The sequence below is a fragment of the Primulina tabacum genome, chromosome 9 (genome assembly GCF_025594145.1).
Source record: "Primulina tabacum isolate GXHZ01 chromosome 9, ASM2559414v2, whole genome shotgun sequence".
Taxonomy (NCBI): domain Eukaryota; kingdom Viridiplantae; phylum Streptophyta; class Magnoliopsida; order Lamiales; family Gesneriaceae; genus Primulina; species Primulina tabacum.
The window spans coordinates 19,310,045-19,337,240 of record NC_134558.1 but is presented as its reverse complement, the minus strand read 5'-3'; the positions used below and the strand labels follow the sequence as shown (position 1 = coordinate 19,337,240).

At 38.7% G+C, this 27,196-nt stretch overlaps 1 protein-coding gene and 1 pseudogene across 1 annotated transcript; one reads left to right on the top strand and one right to left on the bottom strand.

Moving 5' to 3' along the window:
* The first annotated feature begins 603 nt into the window (after positions 1–603).
* LOC142554959 (uncharacterized) lies at positions 604–3,349 on the top strand (annotated as a pseudogene).
* Positions 3,350–17,227: 13,878 nt separating this feature from the next.
* Positions 17,228–17,950, bottom strand: LOC142556973 (uncharacterized). The gene has a single exon (XM_075668456.1). It carries the CDS (start codon positions 17,948–17,950, stop codon positions 17,228–17,230), a length of 723 nt encoding a protein of 240 aa, XP_075524571.1.
* Between the last annotated feature and the right edge of the window lie 9,246 nt (positions 17,951–27,196).

Here is a 27,196-nt window from a genome sequence, read left to right as displayed (position 1 = left end):
GAGGACTCAAGAACCCTAGTTTTTCCTTTCAAAAAGAAAATCACAAAGTGTGTGTGTGTCGATGAGTGTGTGTATTTTAACATGTGAGTGTGTGTTTCTGTGTGTGCGTGAGTTTAAAGGCTTTTTTTAAAAAAAATTTAATTAAATGACTAAACTACTAATTAGGAAAAAATAATTAAGCCCACCGAAATTTATAATAAATCATAAGTTAAAAGAATTAACTTCTAATTTTCGAAAATTGAAAATAAAATGCTTAAAATATCTTAATTCATCTAATAAATTAAATTAGGTTTTAAAATGCTTAAATTTCATAAATCATTTAAAATATCAATTTTCTTGACTTGAAATAAAATATCACATTATTCATAAATCGCCTAAATAGTCATCGGCCTCTTTTTTCCGATTCCATATTGAATATTCGCTTGAAACATAAAACTCAAGAAAACGTTTTAACGTGCATCAAATAAACATGTAATAATTTAAAATAATGCAAATCCTAAATCATTAAAATCATTTTAAAATTAATTAAATAACTCAACAATTAAATAAATATATAGGTTTATGTATATTAATTTTTTGGGGACTTGATTGACAGGAATGATTAATTCCATTGAAACCATGGAGGAAGAAAAAGAAAACGACTGATCTCCGCCCTACCTCCGCTGCACGACTGACATCTCAACGAGCTGGAGAGTCTTACACTGGTGTAAACAAAGTATGGATAGTGGGGAGGAGGAGGGAAAGTACGAGAGCTACGTCGTGGTTCACAATATTGCGAAAAGGCACAACGTAGGGACGCTAGCTAGCTCGCAGCGCCACTGCGTTTGGCGTGGCAGAGATGATATTGGTTGGGCGAAGAGATTTCAACACCTTCGGAAGCCACGGATCCAGGTCACACGTTCGCTTCCACCATTTCGAATCACTATCTCTGGCCCGCTCATTTCTCAAGGTCTTCTCATACTTCCATTAGAAAACCTGTATGTGTTTGTCAACATGTCATCCAAAACATAGTGGTTGCGTTTGCTCGGGAAAAACAAAGTTGTAATTTAAAGTTGTGCAGTTTGAAAGTATATATGATATATTTCCTTTGGGTTCTTTTCATATATCATATTGCAACTTCACCGCGAGCGGCATTGTAATTTGAAAATTTGAGTTGTATGGGTTGTCCCTTTTATAGGAATTGCTGATGTTTGATTGCTCAGAAGTCACTGAGTGAGTTCTTAAAAGATTTTTTTCCTGCATGCCTTCGTGTAGAAGCAGCAGTTCAGTGGTTTTGGTTTATAGCTTTAATTTCTCTTGAAGGAGTTACTATAGTGTTCTTTCACTGTTGTCTACTACATTAGGTCATGAAGAGTGCTATTAGCCAAAATTTTGAATATAACTTTTTAGTTCTTGTTCTATGGTGAGTGTTCAGTGTTCTCTGTGTTCAATGTATGAATTCGAGTTATTGGTCATTTCCTTAGTTGATAGACTGGCTTGTAATTTTTGTGCTGAATAGGAAAGGGGCTGTGATATATGCGGTGTGGAGATAACAGATAATGCTGTAGCGGTGAATGAGCATCCTTTCAGAAAGAGCACTGCTTTTCTACTTGGCAATGAGGTGAGATACTGATAAGAATTCCCTTTTGAAAATCATAATTTTTGTGATCAGCTGAGGTTAGATGTATTAAACTAAACTAAACTTCCTGAAAGTGAGATTTTGCATGTTCGTGTATAAACTAGACAGTAAATTTCTTTTCAGCTATCATCTTCTTTTTCTAGTAAACTTGTGTTTTTTGGTTCTTTTGATCATGTTATTGTCATAAACCCTTGAATATCTCATTTTTGGCAGGGAACAGGGCTTTCTGATAAGGAATGTGAGATATGTGACTTTTTTATTTATATTCCCCAATATGGAGGTGGCACTGCTTCATTGAATGTTACTGTTGCAGCTTCTATTGTTCTGCATCATTTTGGAGGTACGAGATTCCCATGGTTGTCTTATTTTTTATGCATCACACCAACTTGTGTTAGGGTTACAGCGCATTCATTCTGATTGACGATGCCTAGAAAAGGGATTTACTTTTTTTGAAAATAAATCTATGTTATTTTTCTTTCATTTGACTATGGTGGTCCTGTAATAGGTGCATGACTTGTAGAAATCTTATAGGACTGGCGTCTATACATATAAGATGACAACCTTTGGTATGCATAACAATAATGTGAAACGATTTGCTCTAAAAGGGTCCAAATCTTAAGCTCTAGGCAGTGTGATGTATCTGATTCAGTGCTCTATGCTATAATTGTGATGGCTTTATTTGATTTTTGTTGCCAACCTTTTCTCCACTTCTCATCAAATTTTAAAATTCCATAGCTTCAGGAATAAGAAACCAATTGAAATTTGTTTTTGGAAAATTATTTCAGTTTCGGCAGGATTCTCCGAGCGAACTCGTGAAGGCAGCAATTTTCTTGTTGCTGATAAACCTTTTAAACAAACAAAGAAAAATTTCTGCGGTGAAACGGCAGAATCTGTTGCTGAGGAGCGAAAACCTAGAAAAGAAAGTTATTTGAATTGCTTTTTTGACCAGAGCGTAAAAGATGAAGCACCTTCCAATATTTTGGATGCATTGTTTGGTTCATAGCAGAGGAAAGGGAAACTTGGAACTGTAATTTGGTGGCTCAATGGAATTTATGCCAGTATCTTGCCATTGTTGGAAGAACTCAAGAGACAATGAAGTCTCTGCAGAAGCTTTTGGTAATCATCTGAAGAAAGCCTGTAAATTTTAGTTGAAAATACAAGGAAATATATTGGTCAATGAGATGATTCGATCAAATCTCGCGTCTCATGCTCGTAGGAGTATGATTTGGCAATTCAATTATTTCCCACCAGAACATGAAAAATTGGTTTTGGGTAAAGTGGTATTAACCTACTTCTTTCACAGTGTTGGAACCTTGAAAATTTGTTGAAGAGCTACCTCATCGTGTGAAAGCTAAAAACATTGTTGATATGAGTTGTTAACATATTAATTTCTTTATTTGAAGGCGTCATAGTTTATCCTCTATTCTTAGAATCTAATACATTTTAATATCCTTTTATCAGTAGAAGTTAAGATTCTTGGTTCAACAACTGCTTCTTATTATTATCTGAACATTGCCTCATCATCGCATCTCTTCTTTTTCTGTCTCTACGATTATTTAATTATGGCTTTCTATCTCATTCTAAGTCCATATCTCATTTTTCACACACACACACATTCCCAATCTCCTTTTTGACTTCTTTGCATTGTTGGGAACCAAATAGAGTAACAATATCTGAAGTGTAGTAGTTTCCTATATCAAACCCACAGTTGGCAAAGGTCCAAACCAGAAAGCACGGAGATGGAATGTAGTCTTAACCATTTGCAATTGCTTTTGCTCGAATGTCAGGTGGTTCGGTTATTAAGTCGACGTTAGCTGGCATAATTTTTATTTTGGTTCAAGTAGTCGTCGAGCTAATCGATCTTGATTTGCTATATAATTACTCAAATTTTTATTTTTCTATTTTTTCCACAAAAATATGTTTGACAATCATTATGGTACCGTCTAATCTCCAGTGGATGCTCGAAAAACTCTAGTGGGATCAAAATTTTAAGGTTGAGATTGATTTAATTCTGCCCCATGTTGTGTACCATGGATGTTGCCTTGGGTGTTTACACTTTAATGTAAACCTTAGATCACGTGAAATACAAATTTTATGGCATTCCGCATTAATTTAAGGGCTACGGGGTGAAATGCCTCTCATACATGTTTCAATGAAAGTATTGACCAGGATTCCAAAGGAGTCTAACCTTTAAAAAAGAAAAAAAAAACAAACAAATTAAAAGGAAGATAAAGAAGAAAGGAAGGTATCCCATGTATCTTTTAGAAATATAGACATTTTGCATGAGCCCTTTTAACTCTTCAAAAACATCCACCAATTTCTTGATTCCAATTCATGAACAGCTCGGTGCGACTCGAGAGCAGAAATTGTCGATGGCACTAATAGATTGATCTCAAATTCGGACAATTATTTTTTATTAAATTCATATTATAGGGGTTGATGCGATAAAAAAGAAGATATTATAGGGTGGGCTAGTCATTTAAAACTTGCTTCTTTTCCATGTTATATATTCTTGATTCCAATTGGAGTAACATAAAGTCGTGTTTCACAGGTGGGAGTTGTTGGCATGCATTGTCGTCTTGAAAAAGAAGTCGAATAATAAAAGCCTCAATTTGTCAACATCTAACTCAGTTTTTTGGAGCAGTTGAGATTGTTCTTTTGTCTGTATATCCATTTTCTATCACAATCTCCACCATTTCCACGCTCAAAACCTACTCTTGATATCGAATTCTTAATATAATCCATTAGTTTCCACCAAGAAAGAGCTAAAAGATTTCTTCATCTATAATCATGCAATCAAGAAAATTTTCTAAACCTTCATGTAGCAAAGAGTTAACTTACATGCTGCATGCTCTCGGCAGGAGGTTTAAGCGCTTCAGGTCGAAAATAAGGTGGACCGTATGGTGGCATCCAAGGCCTAAACTTGTGATCAGAAGGCTAGGCAAGTTTAGGTCGAATAGGCAGCGAAGAGGAAAGACAGACACCACTAAATCTGTACTCCATCTAAATACTCAAAGGGCTATTCGTCTTGCTTCTTTCAATGCTGTTTTGTTCTCTCTCGCTCTAGCTTTTCCAAAGACTGAAAAATTAGTTAGGTTTCTGTAGTAAATATGTTTGCCGATGATCTTTGGAACAGATAACAATACGAGTTGAGGCAAGGAAAATCCTTTTTCCGCAAGACGAATTTGCCCGTATTCACGTGCTATATGAAATGGCAATCGTCCCCAAGATACAACAACTCTAATCCAGAAAGTGCAGCACTACAAGATCCGGATGGCAGCGAACAAAGATATGCCAAAGCTTTCATGGTTGGAAGAAAAGAATGCAACGAAACTATATGTGCTCGTAAATTAAGAAGAACTTTTGAATGCATGTAGAGGGACAATTTAAAGTGAGAACCTCATAAGCCAAGTGACACATCCAGAAGACACACCTTTCTGCAATGAGTCATGGGACGCACCTTTAAGGCAGAGGACGCACAGTTTATATTAGAGTAGGTGCCCGTCGAGCCAAGTGTTGGCCGAGTGTTCACAATGAAACTCTATGTATAAACAATCTTTATTTTCATAATATTTGAAATTATTGTTTTGGCACATCTTTATCTGTAGACCCATGCTAGTTGCATAGATAAAGTCCTTGAATATACAAATAGTAGAAAGAATATGAGATGCTCATATGATGAGTATCATTAAACTCATATTTGGAATATTGTATGTTCTAAACAGTTCCTAGTCGATTCAGCCGCCGCTAAGAAGGATATAGGCCGTTCGAGTTTGAGACTAGTATTTGCAATGTGAGTACCATGTTTCATTGGTAGGGGACATTGTGATGTCCGAGCATGCAGATAGGTGCTCCTGGTAGAGTGCACTGAACAACCCTCCATATAGGACTTTCCAAGTGGTTCTCACTTATCGAGTGGAAACATCCTAGTTTATGGTTGTACACCATTAGTCCTTATGACCCGGAACAAAATTGAGACTCTATGTGCTAGCATTGCACTTTGACTTGTTACCGACTCTCATGGGGTCAACAGGTGGTAAGGTTGAGTGTTTTGTCAAAACATATAGGAGTCGACGCATTGTAGTCGGGTATTCACCGCTTACCTTCGGGTATGGTTATCCTATGTGATCTCATGTATATGTAGTATAAAATCTCTGATCAGAATATGGTGGTAATTATGAAATGGGTTTCGTAGATTACACCATCGATGCAACTACGACATGACACATAGTATCGATTCTTTGACAGCTCTATATATACCAATAGTTGTCGAATCGGTCGGGATATATGAGTTGAAGGGACCGTACTGTACGCTAACCATAATAGAATGGTTCTTGCAGGCACTATCATTTGATATCTAGGAATCATATAAACGATGCTGCTAGGCGTTTAACATGATTGGTTGGGTACTATCAGACTTGAGTTCTGACATTCTTATTATCAAGGAGTTAATAATTAAGAATGAAGCAATTGGGGTATGCTCATATAAGGACATGTTTAGTCCCGAATCACATGAGATATGAACCCACTGCTAGTTGTATCAATGAACCATTGAGGGTCACACATGTGCTAACTTTTTAGATCTCGTTGAGAATTAAAATAGTTCAATATGTTGAACGGCTTATAAAAAAGTTTATAAGCATAAGAAAAAATAGAAGTATGACTTCTATGATGGAATGTAACTTTTAATTTGTGGAAGTGTTCCTATATTAAAAGTTGGCCAAACAAATAATGTATTTGAAAATTGTGATTTTCGTAAACATTATTATGAACTAAATTAAATTAATTCAAGTGTTGAATTAATTAAACACTAGTGGACCTAGTAGAGTCAAAATAATTAAATTAATTCAAGTGTTGAATTAATTAAACAATATTGGGCTTTGTAGAGCCCAATTAGAAATAATTATTAAACTAATGGGTATGAGTAAAATCAAGTAAAGTTTAAATGGTCTCAAATATGTTTGAGACATTTAAATAAAATTTCATGGGTCTTGTAAATGTTACAAGCCCAAGTAAAAAGCACGCAAGGGAGGTGAAGGGTTGGAGGCTACTATTCAATGTCCATGGCATGCTTTTGGAAGACACAACAACTCTTTGCACAAACAAGACAAATCATCCTTCTCTCCTCCCATCTTGACTTGGACGAAATTTTGAGATCCAATTCTCTCAATTTTGTCTTCATTTCGGTTGAGGAAAAATATACTCTTCTGAAAGAAAATGCTCTAATTTTTCTAATGCAAAATTAGAGTGGTTCTACTTTGTTAGTGGTGGACCTAATTTTGAAGGAAGGAGTCCATTTGAGCAAGAAGTGGTGTTGGAAGCTTGTAGATTGTCTACCTTCAAGAGCCAAGTTGTTTACAACTTGGTTGGAGCTAAAACATCAATCCTTGTGATTGATAAGTAATTTTTTAAACACACTATGAATGTTTTTTTGTGTTTTATTGTATTTGCTACACACTATAGTTTAGGGTGCTCGTTTTTCTTTTATGAAAATTAATTTTGAAACTTCGTTGCGCATTCGGGCACCTTAATCGATCACCTTTCAAGTGATATCATGAGCTATGGTAACTATTTTGTGTAGCAAATACATGATATTATATTGAGAACATATTTCTAACCGCATGAGAAATTAATACAACAAAACCGAGGCCATTTTTGGGGGCATTTTCGGGCAGCATGTTGCTGCCCATTTCGAGCAGCAAGGGCAGCCCGAGGAGCTGCTCGTACCCCCTGTTAAAATAAATAAAATTAATGATGATACCTTTCAAAATTAAAAACCCTCATTTTGATTAAGATTCAAAATTAATATCAAGCCCAAAAATGGGAATTATAAATGTGTTTATAATTTTCATGTCTTCCATCGAAAATGGGTGCATGATGAACGCTACCCGTGTTCGGGGATCGGCTCATATTATTTGGGGGGCCCTGGACACCGGAAAGCTGTGACATCCAGTGACATGGTGATGTGAACTACGTGGAACTCCCATGATTTCGGTTCATATTATTGAGGGAACTCATGGCGACCGTCCATTAAGGTTCAACATCGATGGGTAAGGCTTGACGCGTAAAGATGAATGACGTCATATTATTGGGTCCTAATCAAACGTGAGACAAAAGTTTACGTAAAGGGTTGCATGGAGATGCAATTGGAAACTACCTTTTAGGAATTATGATTGGCTGATATTATTTGGGATCATAATTTGCTAATTGGACCTTACGTACCTACTCAGGAAAGGAGTTTCCTGTTTTCGATAGAGGGTAGTGAAAATTGTCAAAACAGTGGGAGCGAAAATTTATGAAGTAAAAGTCCATACTTTATATCTTACTAAATATTTTAAAATAGACATTAACATTTATCTGTTTTACTTTTCAGTACATTTTTGACAATTTTTTCGATTCGCAATCCGCTATCTGCAATACTCGACAAACACGTATTAACCGGACCTAATTACCTCAATTGGCTAAGAAATTTGAAAATCGTCTTGAATTCGGAAAGGATAGCGTATACAATTACTGAGTCGCCCTCTATTGAGACTCCGACTTGCTGCACTCCAGAGGAATTGCAGACTTACAAGGATTGGTGTGACCATGACTTGCGAGCTAAGTGTTATATGCAGACTTCTATGAATGATGAGCTGTAGAGGCGTTTTGAGGATACAAAGAGTACTGCTGACATTCATTTGCATCTCAAGGAGCTCTTTGGTGAGCAAACACGGCCTCTTAGGCATGCTACCGTCAAGGAGCTTATCACTTTACGCATGCGAGATGGGGCTTCGGTCCATGAGCATGGCCTAAAGATGATTGGGCTCGTGGACAAGCTCGTTGGCATGTATCTTACATTGCCTTCGGAGTTGACCACTGACGTGTTGCTCTTGTCCCTGACTAGCTCATTTGATCCTTTTGTGGTGAATTTCAACATGAACAAGCTGGAGCCTACCCTTGAGGAGTTGGTGAATATGCTTGTTACCTTTGAAGCCACCATCAAGAAAGAGAAGTCGGTTCTTTATTTGGGTTTTTCATCTGGTATGAAGATTGGTCCAGTTGGGAAGGGAAAGAAGTGTTCTTTCCAACGTCCCAAGAAGAACGTGCCCTTGAAGAGGCAAGCTCCGAATCCCGTTGTGGCAGCCACACCAGTAAAGGCTGACAAGAGTGCTGATGTTTGTCATCACTGCAAGAAGCCTAAACATTGGAGGCGTAATTATAGAGAATATCTTGCCCAGAAGGGTTCTGGAAACGGTATGTTCTATATTGAAGTAAACATTTCAATTAACTCTACTTCTTGGGTCTTGGATACCGGCTGTGCCTCACATCTCTGTAATGATTTGCAGGTGATGGGAAGAAGTATGAGACTTAGGGAAGGTGAGACCTTCTTGAGGATGGGCAATGGAGCAAGCAGTTGCCGCCATCATTTTGGGGATATGCGCTTGAGACAGCGGCACTGTTGTTGAACAATGTCCATTCAAAGGTAATTGATAAGACACCATATGAGATATGGATGGGTAAGCCTTCCAAATATTCTTATCTTAGAATATGGGGATGCCCTGCTTATGTGAAGCAGGTAGTGAGAGATAAATTGGATAGTCGATCCATTTTATGTTACTTTGTGGGATATCCAAGGAATTCAGTTGGATATTATTTCTATCATCCCCAAGAAACAAAGGTGTTTGTTTCTAGGAATGCAACCTTTTTGGAAAAGGAATTTCTATTGGATAGAAAAGGGGAGATGATAGAACTTGAAGAGGTTCGAGAGACACCCAAAATTTAAGAACCCACACCTGAAGAGCCAAGATAGAAGATACAAGCTCCTAAAAGAACCGAGAGAGTCTCGAGACCACCTATGAGGTATGGTCTACTTCTTGAAGAGGGCCATGATGAGCCTAACCATGGATGTGATGCAAGGACCTTCAAGGAAGCGTTATCTTATGTCGATTCATCCAAATGGCTTGAAGCTATGGAATCTGAGATGAATTCCATGCTTTCGAACCAAGTGTGGAATCTTGTGGATCCACCTGAGGGAACTGTTCCCATAGGGTGTAAATGGATTTACAAGAGGAAACTTGGGGCGGATGAGAAGGTATTGACCTTCAAGGCGCGATTGGTTGCAAAAGGATATACTCAAAGACAAGGAGTTGACTTTGAGGAAACCTTTTCTCCAGTTGCAATGTTCAATTCTATAAGGATATTGCTAGCCATAGCTGCATGGTATGACTATGAGATATGACAGATGGATGTCAAGACAGCCTTTCTTAATGGGGATATTAAGAAGAGATTTACATGTCTCAACCTGAAGGGTTTACATCTATCGGAAGTGAGCATATGGTATGCAAACTTCAGAGATCTATTTATCGTCTAAAGCAGGCATCTAGGAGTTGGAACCTTAGATTCGATAGTACAATCAAATTGTTTGGTTTTACTAAGAATCCTGAGGAACCCTGTGTGTATAAGAAGGTCAGTGGGAGTGCTGTGACATTCCTGGTGCTTTATGTTGATGACATTCTACTCATTGGGAATGATTTAGGGATGTTGCAATCAACTAAAATATGGTTAGCGAGTAAGTTCTCGATGCAAGACTTGGGTGAAGCATCTTTTGTATTGGGAATATAGATCTGTTGAGATAGATCAAGAAGATTTCTTGGTCTCACCCAGTCCACATACATTGATACCATCGTGAAGAGGTTCTCGATGGATGAGTCCATGAGAACATCTACCAGTGTGTCATGGTGTGTCCCTATCCAAATCTATGTCTCTCAAGACTGATGCAGAGATAACGGAGACGACAAGAATTTCTTATGCATCTGCGATTGGTAGCATCATGTACGGGATGATATCTACACGTCCTGATGGCTTTTGCACTAAGTGTAATGAGTAGATATCAATCGAACCCTGGTCTTTCACACTGGAAATCAGTGAAAGACATCCTCAAGTATTTGAGAAGGACCAATAAGTTGTTCTTGGCCTATGGGAGTGGAGAACTGAAATTGGAAGGCTATACCGACTCTATATTCCAAAGCGATATCGATGACTCAAAATCAACCTCTGGGTTCATATTCATGCTCAATGGTGCTGCTGTCTATTGGAAGAGTTCCAAGCAAGACAGTACTACGGATTCCACCACTGAGGCGGAATATATTGCTGTATCAGCTGCAGCAAAGGAGGCTGTTTGGATAAGGAATTTCGTCCAAGAGTTGGGCGTCATTCCTAATGGAGTTGCTCCTGTCCCGGTGTTTTATGACAATACGGGAGCTATAGCTCAAGCAAAGGAGCCAAGGTCTCATCAGAAATCCAAACACATATTGAGAAAGTACCACATCCTCCGACAGATTGTGGAAATAGGAGAAGTGTCGATTGACAAAGTCGGCTCAGCAGATAATGTTACCGATCCACTAACTAAGCCTTTACCGGGACCATTATTCGAGAAGCATCGCGAATCGATGGGTTTGAAGCATATGGGTAGTTGGCTCTAGCGCAAGTGGGAGATTGTTAAAGTAGGTGCCCGTCGAGCCGAGTGTTGGCCGAGTGTTCACAATGAAACTCTGTGTATAAACAATCTTTATTTTAATAATATTTGAAATTATTGTTTTGGCACATCTTTATATGTATACCCATGCTAGTTGCATAGATAAAGTCCTTGAATATACAAATAGTAGAAAGAATATGAGATGCTCATATGATTAGTATCATGAAATTCATATTTGGAATACTGTATGTTCTAAACAGTTCCTAGTCAATTCAGCCGCCGCTAAGAAAGATATAGGCCGTTCGAGTTTAAGAATAGTATCTGCGATGTCAGTATCATGTTTCATTGGTAGGGGACATTGTGATGTCCGAGCATGCAGATAGGTGCTCCTGCTAGAGTGCACTGAACAACCCTCCATATAGGACTTTCCAAGTGGTTCTCACTTATCGAGTGAAAACGTCCTAGTTTATGGCTGTACACCATTAGTCCTTATGACCCGGAACAAAATTGAGACTCTATGTGATAGCATTGCACTTTTTGTTTACCAACTCTCATGGGGTTATCAGGTGGCAAGGTTGAGTGTTTTGTCGAAACATATAGGAGTCGATGCATTGTAGTCGGGGATTCACCGCTTACCTTCGGGTATGGATATCCTATGTGATCTCATGTATGTGTAATCTCTGATCAGAGTATGGTGGTAATTATGAAATGGGTTTCGTGGATTACACCATCGTTGCAACTACGACATGACACATAGTATCGATTCTTTGACAGCTCTCGATATACTAATAGTTGTCGAATCGATCGGGATATATGAGTTGAAGGGACCGTACTGTATGCTAACCATAATAGAATGGTTCTTGCAGGTACTATCATTTGATACCTAGGGAATCAAGTAAGCGATGCTGCTAGTCGTTTAACATGATTGGTTGGGTACTATCAGACTTGAGTTCTGACATTCTTATTATCAAGGAGTTAATAATTAAAAATGGAGCAATTGGGGTATGCTCATATAAGGACATTTTAGTCCCGAATCATATTGAGATATGAACCCCACTGCTAGTTGTATCAATGAACCATTGAGGGTCACACATTTGCTAACTTTTTAGATCTCGTTGAGAATTAAAATAGTTCAATGTGTTGAACTGACTTATAAAGGAGTTTATAAGCATAAGAAAGAATAGAAGTATGACTTCTATGATGGAATGTAACTTTTATTTGTGGAAGTGTTCCTAAATTAAAAGTTGGCCAAACAAATAATGTATTTGAAAATTGTGATTTTCCTAAACATTATTATGGACTAAATTAAATTAATTCAAATGTTGAATTAATTAAACACTAGTGGGCCTAGTATAGTAAAAATAATTAAATTAATTCAAGTGTTGAATTAATTAAACAATATTGGACCTTGTAGAGCCCAATTAAAATAATTATTAAACTAGTGGGCTTGAGTAAAATCAAGTAAAGTTTAAATGGTCTCAAATATGTTTGAGACATTTAAATAAAAGTCCATGGGCCTTGTAAATGTTACAAGCCCAAGTAAAAAGCATGCAAGAGAGGTGAAGGGTTGGAGGCTACTTTTTCAATGTTCAAGGCATGGCATGCTTTTGGAAGACACGACAACTTTTTGCACAAACAAAGACAAATCATCCTTCCCTCCTCCCATCTTGACTTGGCCGAAATTTTGAGATCCAATTCTCTCAATTTTCTCTTCATTTTGGTTGAGTAAAAATATACTCTTCTCAAAGAAAATGCTCTAATTTTTCTACTGCAAAATTAGAGTGGTTCTACTTTGTTAGTGGTGGACTTAATTTTGAAGGAAAGAGTCCATTTGAGCAAGGAGTGGTGTTGGAAGCATGTAGATTGTCTACCTTCAAGAGCCAAGTTGTTTACAACTTGGTTGGAACCAAAACATCAATCCTTGTGATTGATAGGTAATTTTCTAAACACACTATGAATGTCATTTTGTATTTTATTGTATTTGCTACACACTATCGTTTAGGGTGCTCGTTTTTCTTGTATGAAAAATAATTTTGAAACTTCCGTTGCGTATTCGGACACCTTAATCGATCCCCTTTCAGTTTAATGCAAATGGACGCGGTGCAACACCAAAAGTCAGTCACACGAGACACACTGTTTGAACTGAAGCACCACACTGATTCGGACTAAGCACTGACTGAAGTGTGCAAACATCGGATAGTTTTGAAAATATTATTCCAAATAAACTTTGTCCAAAAAAATTAATATGATCAAGAAACCACACCACACCACACCACACCGAACCGGGCCAAGCAGAGCGCGCGCACACATGTGTGTTTTTTCGAGATCCAGCCTATCAGCGTCCTCTCCCTTTCCAAAAACTTCTGGTACCCCTTGGGGCCCAAACCATTAGCTCAAACATAGAACTAATAAAGAAGTATTCTATTGGCACATTTTCCAATATGAGACTTTTGGCACACTTCCCAATGTTCACACTTCCCAATGTTCATTCACACACTTACACTTAAACTTATCTAACAATCCCCCACATGAATGAAATTAATGCATGTATGCAAATTCACTTGAAAGCTCTTATGAATTATTATTGCATCAGGATAGGTAGTTTTTGACTTTGAACCTTCCTTAGTAACATACTATTGGATTTACTAGTTGAGTAGTGACATGATGTCTTGAACTAGTCAACCGTTTATGTAAACCAAGTCAATAGTATTTACACAATAGTAATTCTAACATATTCTTGTTCTCATGTTGTGTTCATTTCGGCCCTGGACCATATCTTAGATTCATAAGTGTTTTTCCATTGAAGCGGCCATTACTTCTCACTTATATAGGTGATCTTTTAACTAGAGTATCATGCCATACCATACCTCTTAGGTATAGGAATCATTAAAAGAAAGCTTAACCTCACCACTTGTTGCAGGTTTTTTCTACTTGGATTTTGTAGGAATGAGCCTTTACTTATTCCAAGTACTCAAACTAATATTTATAACTTAGTTTTCTCATTGAACCAAGGTCATGAGATATCCATTCCACAAGGTTGGGTTACCGCTATAAATATTTATTTTGTGGGTTTTAAGCTCATTCCTCTTAACAGTTTGTACATTTGATTTCTATTTATTCCTTTAGTAAACGGATCCACTAGGTTTCCTTTGATTTCACAAACTCAACAGAAATAACCCCGTTCGAGATCAATTGTCTTATTGTGTTATTTCTCCGTCGAATGTGTCGAGACTTACTATTGTACATATTGCTCTGTGCTCTTCCTATGGCTGATTGACTATCACAATGAATGTTAATGGAAGGCACTGGCTTATTCCAGCAAGGAACATCTTCTAGGAAGTTTCTTAGCCATTCGCCTTCTTCCCCAGCTTTGTCTAAGGCTATGAACTCGGATTCCATAGTAGATCGAGCTATACATGTTTGCTTAGACGATTTCCATGACACTGCTCCTCCACCTATTCTGAATACATAACCACTAGTGGACTTGGAGTCTTTTGTGTCAGCTATCCAATTAGCATCACAGTATCCTTCTAAAACTGCAGGATATTTTGTATATATCAAACCATAGTTCAATTTATATTTTAAATATCTAAGCACTCTTGTTAAGGCTTTCCAATGATCCTTATTTGGATTACTTGTGAACTTGCTTAACTTATTTACTGAATATGCAAGATCTGGATGAGTACAGTTAGTCAAGTACATTAGAATACCTATTATCCTTGCATATTCCTGTTGTGAGATGGGTTCTCCTCGATTCTTTGCTAAATGAACGCCTAAATCTATAGGAGTTCTAGCAGGACGACTGTTTAAGGTACTGAATCTTTCAAGTACCTTTTCAATATAGTGAGTTTGTGATAAAATAATTCAATCAGGTATTCTAGAGATTTTTATCCCTAATATAATATCACATAACCCCAAGTTTTTCATATGAAAAGACTTTTTCAACATATTTTTGGTATTTATAATGAACTCATGATTACTTCCCATAATCAATATGTCGTCCACATAAAGGCAGACAATTACATAAGCTTTTTTATTACCTTTAATATAAACGCATTTATCACATTCATTGATTTTGAAACCATTTGACTTCAATGTAGTGTCAAATTTTTCATGCCATTGCTTAGGTGCTTCCATATATATTTTTTCTTCTAATTCTCCATTCAAGAATGCTGTTTTTACATCCATTTGATGAATCTCAAGGTTATGCAAGGCAGCAATGGCTATGAGAACACGAATGGATGTAATCCTAGTGACTGGAGAATATGTGCCAAAGAAGTCATATCCTTCCTTTTGTTTGAACCCTTTAGCTACCAATCGAGCTTTGTATTTATCTATAAATCCATCTTCTTTGTATTTTTTTTTTAAGGATCCACTTGCATCTTAAAGGCTTACAACCCGGAGGGAGATCAGTCAACTCCCAAGTATGATTATGCATGATGGAATCTATTTCATCATTTATTGCTTCTTTCAAGAAAGGAGCTTCTGGATTGGATAGAGCTTCTTGAATAGTTCTTGGTTCATCATCTAACATGTAAGTCATAAAGTCAGGACCAAAGGACTTTTCAACTCTAGCTCTTTTACCACGTCTTGGTTCTTCAGTTATTTCTATGGAATCAACATTAGATTCATAAGATCGTTTGTTAGAACCTTCTTTTCTTTCCTTACCAGGAAAGTTGGTTTCAAAGAATATTGCATTCCTTGATTCCATAATTTTACCTTCATTAATATCAGGAATTGTTGACTTATGCACCAAAAACCTATATGCACTACTATTATATGCATATCCAATAAAATTACAATTAACAGTTTTGGGTCCAATTTTAACTTGTTTTGGCTTAGGTATTTCAACTTTAGCCAAACACCCCCACACTTTTAGATATTTGCAAGATGGTTTGCGACCCTTTCATAATTCATATGGAGTTTCATCTTTCCCTTTCTCTAGTATTTTATTAAGAATGTGGTTTGCAGATAATATTGCTTCCCCCCACAGGTTTTGAGGTAAGCCAGAATTTATCAACAATGCGTTCGTCATCTCCTTAAGAGTACGATTTTTAAGTTCTGCAACTCCATTTGATTGAGGTGAGTATGGTGCAGTAGTTTGATGAATTATGCCAGAGTTAGTGCAAAATTCTTCAAATGGAGCGACATACTCTCCACCTCTATCATTTCGAATAATTTTGATTTTTGTACTCAATTGATTCTCAACCTCATTCTTATAATTTTTGAAAGCTTCTATAGCTTCATCCTTGCTTTTCAATAGATAGACGTAACAAAATCTTGTGCAATCATCAATGAATGTTATGAAATACTTTTTCTCACCTCGAGTTTGCACAAGTTTTAAATCACATACGTCAGTGTGAATTAATTCAAGTGGTTTAGTATTTCTTGTCACAGAAGGAGTTTTGGCCATCTTTGCTTCAACACAAATCTCACACTTATCTCGTGGATTTCTTTTAAATGCAGGTATTACATTTAAATTTGCAAGTCTTTGTAAGGTGTTGAAGTTAAAATGTCCTAATCTTTCATGCCATAAATTTGAACTTTCAAACAAGTAAACAGAATCATTAACTTTATTCTTCGCCTCGTGGCGGGTAACATTCATTACATTCATCTTAAAGAGACCATTATCTTGGTACCATTTTCCTACAAATACACCATTCTTCGTTAGGACAAACTTGTCCGATTCAAACACAAGTTTAAAGCCAGCCTTACTCAATAAGGATCCAGAAACTAAGTTCTTACGAATGTCTGGCACATGCAGCACATTCCTCATGATATCTCTTTGCCGGAAGTCATCTTCAAACCACTTTGCCAATCCCTACGACCTCAGGCATCGTAGAGTTTCCCATAAACAATTTCCTATCACTTACAGAAGTGTAGGATGAGAACATTTGTTTGTCAGCATAGATGTGACTAATGGATCCGGTATCTACCTACCATTTCCTTGGATTATCCACCAAATTGTTTTCAAACACAACAGCAGATAGATCAAGTTCTGATAGATCTATTGGCACATGTCTTTCCTCGATGACGTTTGCTTGCCTTGGTTTCTGATTTTTGTTGTCTTTCTTCGGAAGACGACATTCCTTGGTCATATAATTCGGCTTGCCACAGTTGTAGCATGTTCCTTTGAACTTTTTGGCCTGCCCTCACTTATTTTCATTCAGAGGGCGCTTTCTCTTGTGATTGGTACTTGATTCTATTAGATTGGCCTTGGCCTCGGCCTCCATTGTCCTTTTGTATGTTTTGGCTTCAGAGTTTCGACTATCTTCCTCAATTTGAAACCTGACAATCAGATCTTCGAGTTTTAACTCCTTGCGTTTGTGTTTAAGATAGTTTTTGAAGTTCTTCCACATCGATGGCAACTTCTCAATAATAGCCGCCACTTGGAACGGTTCATTGATTTTCATCCCCTCTGCTAATAAGTCATGAATAATAATTTGAAATTCTTGTACTTGGCTTATTACAGATTTGGTGTCCACCATCTTGAAGTCCATAAATCTACCAACTACGAACTTCTTGACTCCTGCATCTTCTGTCTTGTATTTTTTATCCAACGAATCCCACAATTCTTTGGATGTCTTGACAGAGCAATTGACACTGTAAAGAATGTCGTCAAGTCCGTTTAAGATATAGTTGCGGCAGAGGAAGTCACTGTGGTTCCATGCATCGACAGCATTCCTTCGTTGCGAGTCTGTATCGCCTTCAGATATGACAGGACGGGACTCTGTCAGAAATCGAGATAGGCTCAATGTGGTCAGATAGAATAGCATTTTTCGATGCCAACGTTTGAAATCGGTACCAGAAAACTTCAGAGGCTTTTCACCGTGAGCAGGGGCAGTACGCACGGGAGCGAATGATGCAGTCGACATATCGGCAGAATGAAGATCAATAAGAAACAAAAAAAATTCTTCTTGCGATTGTAGTAAATATGTTTCCCGATGATCTTTGGAACAGAGAAAAATACGAGTTGATGCAAGGAAAATCGTTTTCCCACAAGACGAATTTGCCCGTATTCACGTGCTATACGAAATGGCAATCGTCTCCAAGATACAACTTGTAATGCCCGAGATTTTATATCGTGCTAAATTATGATTATTGATTTTTAATCGAGATAATTATGAAAGGGATAACCTGAGACACGAAATGAGATTGCGTGTGAAAATAGATGTGCGAGGACAGTAGCATCGGCGCATATGCACGACCATGATGCGCGCACATGCGCCAAACAGGCAGAAGACCTCGCGCATATGCGAGGAAGATGTCGCGCATATGCGCGAAGCCTATGCGAGGAACTCCAGAGAGTCTCGCGCATATGCGCGGAGATGAGTCGCGCATATGCGCGAGGCGATGTGCAGGATACGCGCGGAGACCGAGTGTCTCGCGCATATGCGCCGATTGGGGTCGCGCATATGCGCGAGACGTGTGCTACAAATATTGAGCCACTCGTCCTTATGCATGTTACGTGTATATATATACATATATATACTTGCAACGCTTTCCTCAGAAGAAAGGAGAAACGAAGCAGCTTCGAGAGAAAATAGCTTTTGAATTTTAGAATTCGATTTGCGATCAATCCGTCCGTTAGATTTTAAATCCGACTTCGGTACTGTGTTCCTATCAATGCAGGCTACTACAGGACGTAAGTTTTACTACGTTTTGACATGTTTTGAAATTATGATGTTGTTGGAATTGAATACATGTCATATATGTTGTTCTTGACATGTTAGACAGTGTAGAATCGAAGTCCGATTAAGAAACGGACTGAATATGGAAGTGTTATGATTTTCAGAATGAGATTGACTAAAATTGATGTCAGATTTGTACGGTGGTTGATTGTAAATGATTGGAATTGGTATAGACTGATATAGTATTATCAGTATCGCAAGATTGTACTGTTGTACCGTCAGAATTTGATAAAACAGAGATGTTGTGATTTGATTAGAATATTGATACAGAATATTGATATTGTCATTGCTAGATTGAACATTGACAGGCTTTGAGTCGAGACTTCGATTGTAGCAGAGCAACAGCAAGAAAGATATAAATAAATGTTGATTCGGGATTGCACAACTCGAGTTAGGTTTGACTTGAGTTTCTCAAAATCACATACTTTACTATACTGCATTGATATTTGCAGATTATCAGATTGATATGTTTAGTCTATTGAATTATAGCAGAGCCAGAGTTTGAGTCTAGGGCAGATCAGCCTAGCTAGGGCAGAACCGCCGAGTCTTTGTCAGAACCGCGTAGACTCTAGACTTACGGTGTATCGATGAGCTTAGATGTAGATCGACGTCTATTGTAGACATTCGATACAACATACCAAAGTCTAAATTAGATCGGGATCCCTAGGTTAGAAATAAGTTGAGATAAGATAATAAGTCATTGACTTAAATACAGATTCGTATTGATTCATGTAGTCACATTGGATACATGTTTTAATGATTGTTTATGATTTTATATATGTTTTATATGATTGCATTGATACATTGTTTATACTGGGATATTTATATCTCACCGGAGTTATCCGGCTGTTGTCTTGTCTGTATGTGTGCATGGCAACAGGTGGGACAGGTTCAGGGTCACAGAGGTGAAGAAAGATCGAGTTAGAGTGGAGACTACGGACTTGGACTAGAGTTAGGGTTTAAACACTTGTTATATAGTTGTTAAACCTTAGTTGAGACTGATTGTATATAGTGCAAGATTTGTACTTTTAATACTGACGTGTATGTTAAGATGTATGCCATTACGTTCCGCATTTTAAAAAAAAAATTTAGACCCTGTTTATTATAATTTATTAAATTAGTCCCAATGACGATTAATAAGATGATTAGCATCCGGGTCCCCACAACAGGTGGTATCAGAGCGATAGATCCTTTAGATTGAGATAGAAGAGGCTAGTGAGCGGGGTAGATTGAAGATTTATTTCCTGCTTTTGAATGCTAGCATGTCTTACTGCTTTAATACATGTTACTTGCTTATCTGATTTGATATAGTAATATGTTTTATTGAGAATGGATCAGTACCGATTCTAGATCAGCAGTAAGATGATCAGAGGAGGACTGAAGTTGGTTGTTGTGTTTGCGTTACTAATTCTGTTGATAACCAGATATGCCTCCCAGACGAATCCCAGAACAGGGTAGTACATCAAATCCTTCGATGGATGTAACACCGACTCCAATGGAAAGGTTACTGAAACGATTTCAGTCATTTCACCCGCCAACTTTGAAAGGAACAGAGAACGCTGTGGAGTGCGAGAGTTGGCTTGATGATATTGAAATGCTTTTTGACTCATTGGAGTATACAGATGAGAGGCGAGTTCGATTAATTGGACACCAGTTACACGATGTTGCTAAGGACTGGTGGATTACTAGAAAGAGAGCCATGGAGCATAGAGGTACGACTATTACCTGGAATGTCTTTAGAACTGAATTTTATCAATGATTCTTTCCAGTGTCGTACAGAAAAGACAAGGGGGCGGAGTTTGCTAATCTAAAGCAGGGACGGATGAACATAGAAGCATACGTGTCCAAGTTCTCCACCTTGTTGAAATTTGCTCCACATGTGGCTGACAGCGAGGAAGCTACTGCTGACCAGTTCATCAATGGCTTGAACCCCGATATTTTCACATTGGTGAACACAGGGCGACCGAATAACTTTACTGACGCCCTGAACAGAGCTAAGGGAGCAGAAGCCGGTCTGATGAGACAGAAAGGGGCTTCATTTGTGCCTCCGGCACCGAGACCACAGCAACCACCTCCCAGATTCGAGGGTGGCAGCAGCAGTGGAGGGAAGAAAGAATTTTTGAAAGCCAGGGGAAAGCAATTTAAGAAATCTGGCAGCAGTTCTTCCAGCTCCGGTGGTTCCAGACAGAGCCAGAGCTACACTGGAGTTTATTGTAAGACTTTCGGAGGAAGACATGCGACTGAGCAATGCCAGGGAGTGACTGGTAGTTGCAACATCTGTAAACAGCCGGGACACTTTGCTAAAGTGTGTCCACAGAGAGGGTCCCAAAGATCTCAGGGAGCCGAGTCGTCGGGATCAGCAGCACAGACTGAGAGACGGTCAGCTGCTGTTCACACATTTCAGCCAGCGCCAGCTCAGTCACAGTAGAGGTCAGGAGGTAGCCAGATTGTTAGCCAGCCTCCTAGACAGCAGGCCAGATTATTCGCTTTGACCGAGGAGCAGGCCCAGGAAGCACCAGATGACGTTGTGGCAGGTAACTGTTCTTTATGTGGTTACCCTGCTTATGTATTGATTGATACCGGTGCTTCACATACATTTATTTCTGAACGATTTGCATTGAGTCATGCATTGCCTGTAGAGTCTTTAGCTACTGTAGTGTCTGTCTCTTCTTCTTTAGGGACATGTTTGATATCCGTAAATTCTGTAAAACATTGTGTACTACAGTATGACGGGCATGAGATTGAATTAGATTGCATCGTACTTGGGTTGTCAGATTTTGATTGTATTATCGGTATTGATATGCTGACCAAGTACAGAGCGACTGTGGATTGTTTCCACAAAATAGTGAGATTCAGACCAGATACGACTAAAGAGTGGAAATTTTACGGTAAAGGTTCTAGATCGAGAATTCCTTTAATATCCGTATTATCTATGACTCGATTGTTACAGAAAGGAGCAAAGGGATTCCTTGTATATTCAGTAGATTTACTGAAGTCGAGTCCATCATTGGCTGATTTGCCAGTGGTACGTGAGTTTGCTGACGTATTCCCAGATGAGATCCCGGGATTACCTCCAGTTAGAGAGATAGACTTCAGCATTGAATTGATGCCAGGTACTGTGCCAATTTCTAGAGCCCCGTACAGAATGGCACCAATTGAATTGAAAGAATTGAAAGAATAGCTGAAAGATTTACTGGCCAAGGGGTACATCAGACCGAGTGTTTCTCCTTGGGGTGCTCCAGTACTGTTGGTAAGAAAGAAGGACGGTTCCATGAGACTCTGCATCAACTATCGGCAACTGAACAAGGCAACGATAAAGAATAAATATCCTTTGCCTCGTATTGATGATTTGTTTGACCAGTTGCAGGGTTCTTCAGTATATTCCAAGATCGATTTGAGATCTGGATATCATCAGCTGAGAGTCAGAGATTCTGATATCTCAAAGACAGCATTCAGAACCAGGTATGGACACTATGAATTTATTGTCATGCCATTTGGTCTGACGAATGCTCCAGCTGTATTTATGGGATTGATTAACCGTATATTCCAGAAATATCTCGATGATTTTGTGATTATTTTCATCGATGATATTTTGATTTATTCAAAGAATAGGGATGAGCATGCTGAGCATTTAAGAACTGTGTTGCGAATTTTAAGGACTGAGAAATTATATGCTAAACTGTCGAAATGTGAGTTTTGGTTAAGACAGGTAGTATTTCTGGGGCATATTATATCCGGAGATGGGATATCAGTGGATCCCAGTAAGGTTGAAGCCGTGATTTCTTGGCCAAGACCTGACAGTCAGTGCCCGAAATTCGAAGTTTTATGGGTTTAGCGGGATATTACCGTCGTTTCATTAAAGATTTCTCAAGTATTGCTAAACCGATTACTCAGCTAACTCAGAAGAATGCTCCATTTGTTTGGTCTGAAGAATGCGAGACCAGTTTTCTGGAGTTGAAAAAGAGATTGACCAGTGCTCCGGTGTTGACTATCCCATCCGGTACTGGTGATTTTGTGGTTTATTGCGACGCCTCTCACAGAGGGTTGAGATGTGTTCTGATGCAGCGAGGGCATGTTATTGCTTATGCCTCAAGACAACTTAAACCACATGAGACTCGTTATCCAATCCATGATCTTGAATTGGCAGCCATTGTCTTTGCATTAAAGATATGGCGACACTATCTTTATGGTGAGAAGTTTGAGATATATTCTGATCATAAGAGTTTGAAATATCTGTTTTCACAATCTGAATTGAATATGAGGCAACGAAGATGGCTTGATTTGCTTAAAGACTTTGATTGTGAAATCAAATACTATCCAGGAAAGTCTAATGCAGCAGCTGATGCACTAAGTCGAAAGATATGTGCTTTATCCTTGTCGACGATCGGTGTTTCAAATTTGATAGAAGACTACTGTTTGTATGGATTAGCATTTGAAACAGATTATAGACCGTTCAGACTTTACACGGTGCAAGTAGAACCAGAGCTGATTATGAGAATTAAAGCGGCTCAGAAAGTTGATCAAAATGTACAGAGATCAATAGTGATGGTCAGAACAGGGCATAGATCGGAATATAAGGTACGTGATAACGTCTTGTATGTAAATAATCGTTTGGTTGTGCAGAATGTTTCAGATTTGAGACGACAGATATTGTCAGAAGCGCACAACAGTCGATTCAGTATTCATCCTGGTGGCAGAAAGATGTATAATGATTTGAAAAGACAGTTCTGGTGGAAACAAATGAAGACTGACATTGCCGAATTTGTTTCCAAATTTCTGAATTGCCAGCAGGTGAAAGCAGAAAGAAAGAAACCAGGAGGTGTATTACAGAGTTTGTCCATTCCTGAATGGAAATGGGATCACATTTCCATGGATTTTGTAACGAAGCTACCTAGATCCTCCCGAGGTTGTGATGCGATTTGGGTCGTGATTGACAGATTGACCAAATCGGCATGTTTTATTCCGTACAATATGACGTACAGATTTGACCAGATGGCAGAGATTTATGTCAGAGAAGTGGTCAGATTGCACGGAGTGCCGAAGTCAATTGTATCAGATCGTGATCCTCGATTTACTTCGCACTTCTGGCAGAGCTTGCAGCAGGCTCTCGGTACGAAGTTACATCTGAGTACCGCATATCATCCACAGACTGACGGACAGTCAGAGCGAACTATCCAGACACTGGAGGATATGCTGAGAGCAGTAGTGCTTGATTTTAGCACTAATTGGCAAGATGCATTGCTACTTTGTGAGTTTTCGTACAACAACAGCTATCAGACGAGTATTGAGATGGCACCATTCGAAGCGTTGTACGGAAGGAAGTGTCGATCCCCTCTCTATTGGGATGATATCTCTGAAGTGCCTGAGATTGGACCTGATATGATCAGAGATATAACAGAAAAAGTGAAGCTAATTCAAAAGAAAATGACGGCAGCACAAGACAGACAGGCCAAATATGCCAATGTTCGACGTAGACCGTTGGTATTTGAGGCAGGAGACCGAGTATTTTTAAAGATTTCACCTTTCAGAGGAGTTGTCAGATTTGGCAAGAAATGAAAACTGTCTCCACGATATATTGGGCCTTATGAGATTCTCGAAATGATAGGAGATCGTGCATATCGACTCGCATTACCGCCTTCATTATCCGGGATACATGATGTCTTTCATGTATCATTATTAAGGAAATACCTTCCTGATGCTTCACATGCGATTCAGCCAGACGAGGCCGAAATGGATGAGACGTTGAGCTATATTGAAAAACCGATTCAGATTATTGATCGTAAAGAAAAACAGCTCAGAACGAAGACCATTCCACTTGTGAAAGTTCAATGGACTCGTCATGGCACTGAAGAAGCAACCTGGGAAACTGAATCAGATATGAGACAAGAATTCCATGAGTTGTTTCGATAATATAAACTTTTTAGACCGTTTCTGTATATACTCCCTATTGATATAATTGAATGCCTGTGATTTCGAGGACGAAATCGTATCTTAGGGAGGGAGAAATGTAATGCCCGAGATTTTATATCGTGCTAAATTACGATATTGATTTTTAATCGAGATAATTATGAAAGGGCTAACCGAGACACGAAATGAGATTGCGTGTGAAAATAGATGTGCGAGGACAGTAGCATCGGCGCATATGCACGACCGGGATGCGCGCACATGCGCCAAACAGGCAGAAGACCTCGAGCATATGCGCGGAAGATGTCGCGCATATGCGCGAAGCCTATGCGAGGAACTCCAGAGAGTCTCGCGCATATGCGCGGAGATGAGTCGCGCATATGCGCGAGGCGATGTGCAGGATACGCGCGGAGACCGAGTGTCTCGCGCATATGCGCCGATTGGGGTCGCGCATATGCACGAGACGTGTGCTACAAACATTGAGCCACTCGCCTTTATGCATGTTACGTGTATATATATACATATATATACATGCAACGCTTTCCTCAGAGGAAAGGAGAAACGAAGCAGCTTCGAGGGAAAATAGCTTTTGAATTTTAGAATTTGATTTGCGATCAATCCGTCCGTTAGATTTTAAATCCGACTTCGGTACTGTGTTCCTCTCAACGCAGGCTACTACAGGACGTAAGTTTTACTACGTTTTGACATGTTTTGAAATTATGATGTTGTTGGAATTGAATACATGTCATATATGTTGTTCTTGACATGTTAGACAGTGTAGAATCGAAGTCCGATTAAGAAACGGACTGAATATGGAAGTGTTATGATTTTCAGAATGAGATTGACTAAAATTGATGTCAGATTTGTACGGTGGTTGATTGTAAATGATTGGAATTGGTATAGACTGATATAGTATTATCAGTATCGCAAGATTGTACTGTTGTACCGTCAGAATTTGATAAAACAGAGATGTTGTGATTTGATTAGAATATTGATACAGAATATTGATATTGTCATTGTCAGATTGAACATTGACAGGCTTTGAGTCGAGACTTCAATTGTAGCAGAGCAACAGCAAGAAAGGTATAAATAAATGTTGATTCGGGATTGCACAACTCGAGTTAGGGATGACTTGAGTTTCTCAAAATCACATACTTTACTTTACTGCATTGATATTTTCAGATTATCAGATTGATATGTTTAGTTTATTGAATTATAGCAGAGCCAGAGTTTGAGTCTAGGGCAGATCAGCCTCGCTAGGGAAGAACCGCCGAGTCTTTGTCAGAACCGCGTAGACTCTAGACTTACGGTGTATCGATGAGCTTAGATGTAGATCGACGTATATTGTAGACATTCGATACAGCATACCAAAGTCTAAATTAGATCGGGATCCCTAGGTTAGAAATAAGTTGAGATAAGATAATAAGTCATTGACTTAAATACAGATTCGTATTGATTCATGTAGTCAGATTGGATACATGTTTTAATGATTGGTTATGCTTTTATATATGTTTTATATGATTGCATTGATACATTGTTTATACTGGGATATTTATATCTCACCGGAGTTATCCGGCTGTTGTCTTGTCTGTATGTGTGCATGGCAACAGGTGGGACAGGTTCAGGGTCACAGAGGTGAAGAGAGATCGAGTTAGAGTGGAGACTACGGACTTGGACTAGAGTTAGGGTTTAAACACTTGTTATATAGTTGTTAAACCTTAGTTGAGACTGATTGTATATAGTGCAAGATTTGTACTTTTAATACTGACGTGTATGTTAAGATGTATGCCATTACGTTCCGCATTTTAAAAAAAAAATTTAGACCCTGTTTATTATAATTTATTAAAATAGTCCCAATGACGATTAATAAGATGATTAGCGTCCGGGTCCCCACACAACTACTCTAATCCAGAAACTGCAGCACTACAAGATCCGGATGGCAGCGAACAAAGATATGCCGAAGCTTTCAAGTTTGGAAGAAAAGAATGCAACGAAACTATATGTGCTCGAAAATAAAGGAGAACTTATGAATGCATGCAGAAGGACTATTTAAAGTGAGAACCTCATAAGCCAAGTGACACATCCAGAAGACACACCTTTCTGCAATGAGTCATGGGACGCACCCTTCAAGGCAGAGGATGCACAGTTTAATGCAAAGGGACGCGGTGCAACACCAAAAGGCAGTCACACGAGACGCACTGTTTGAACTGAAGCACCACACTGATTCGGGCTAAGCACTGACTGAAGTGTGCAAACATCGGATAGTTTCAAAAATATTATTCCAAATAAACTTTGTCCAAAAAGATTAATATGGTCCAAAAACCACACCACACCACACCGAACCGAACCGGGCCAGGCCAGGCCGAGCCGAGCCGAGCGCACGCACGCGTGTGTGTTTTTCCGAGATCCAGCCTATCAGCGTCCTCTCTCTTTCCAAAAACTTCAGGTACCCCTTGGGGCCCAAACCCCTAGTTCAAACATAGAACTAATAAGGAAGTATTCTATTGGCACATTTTCCAATGTTGG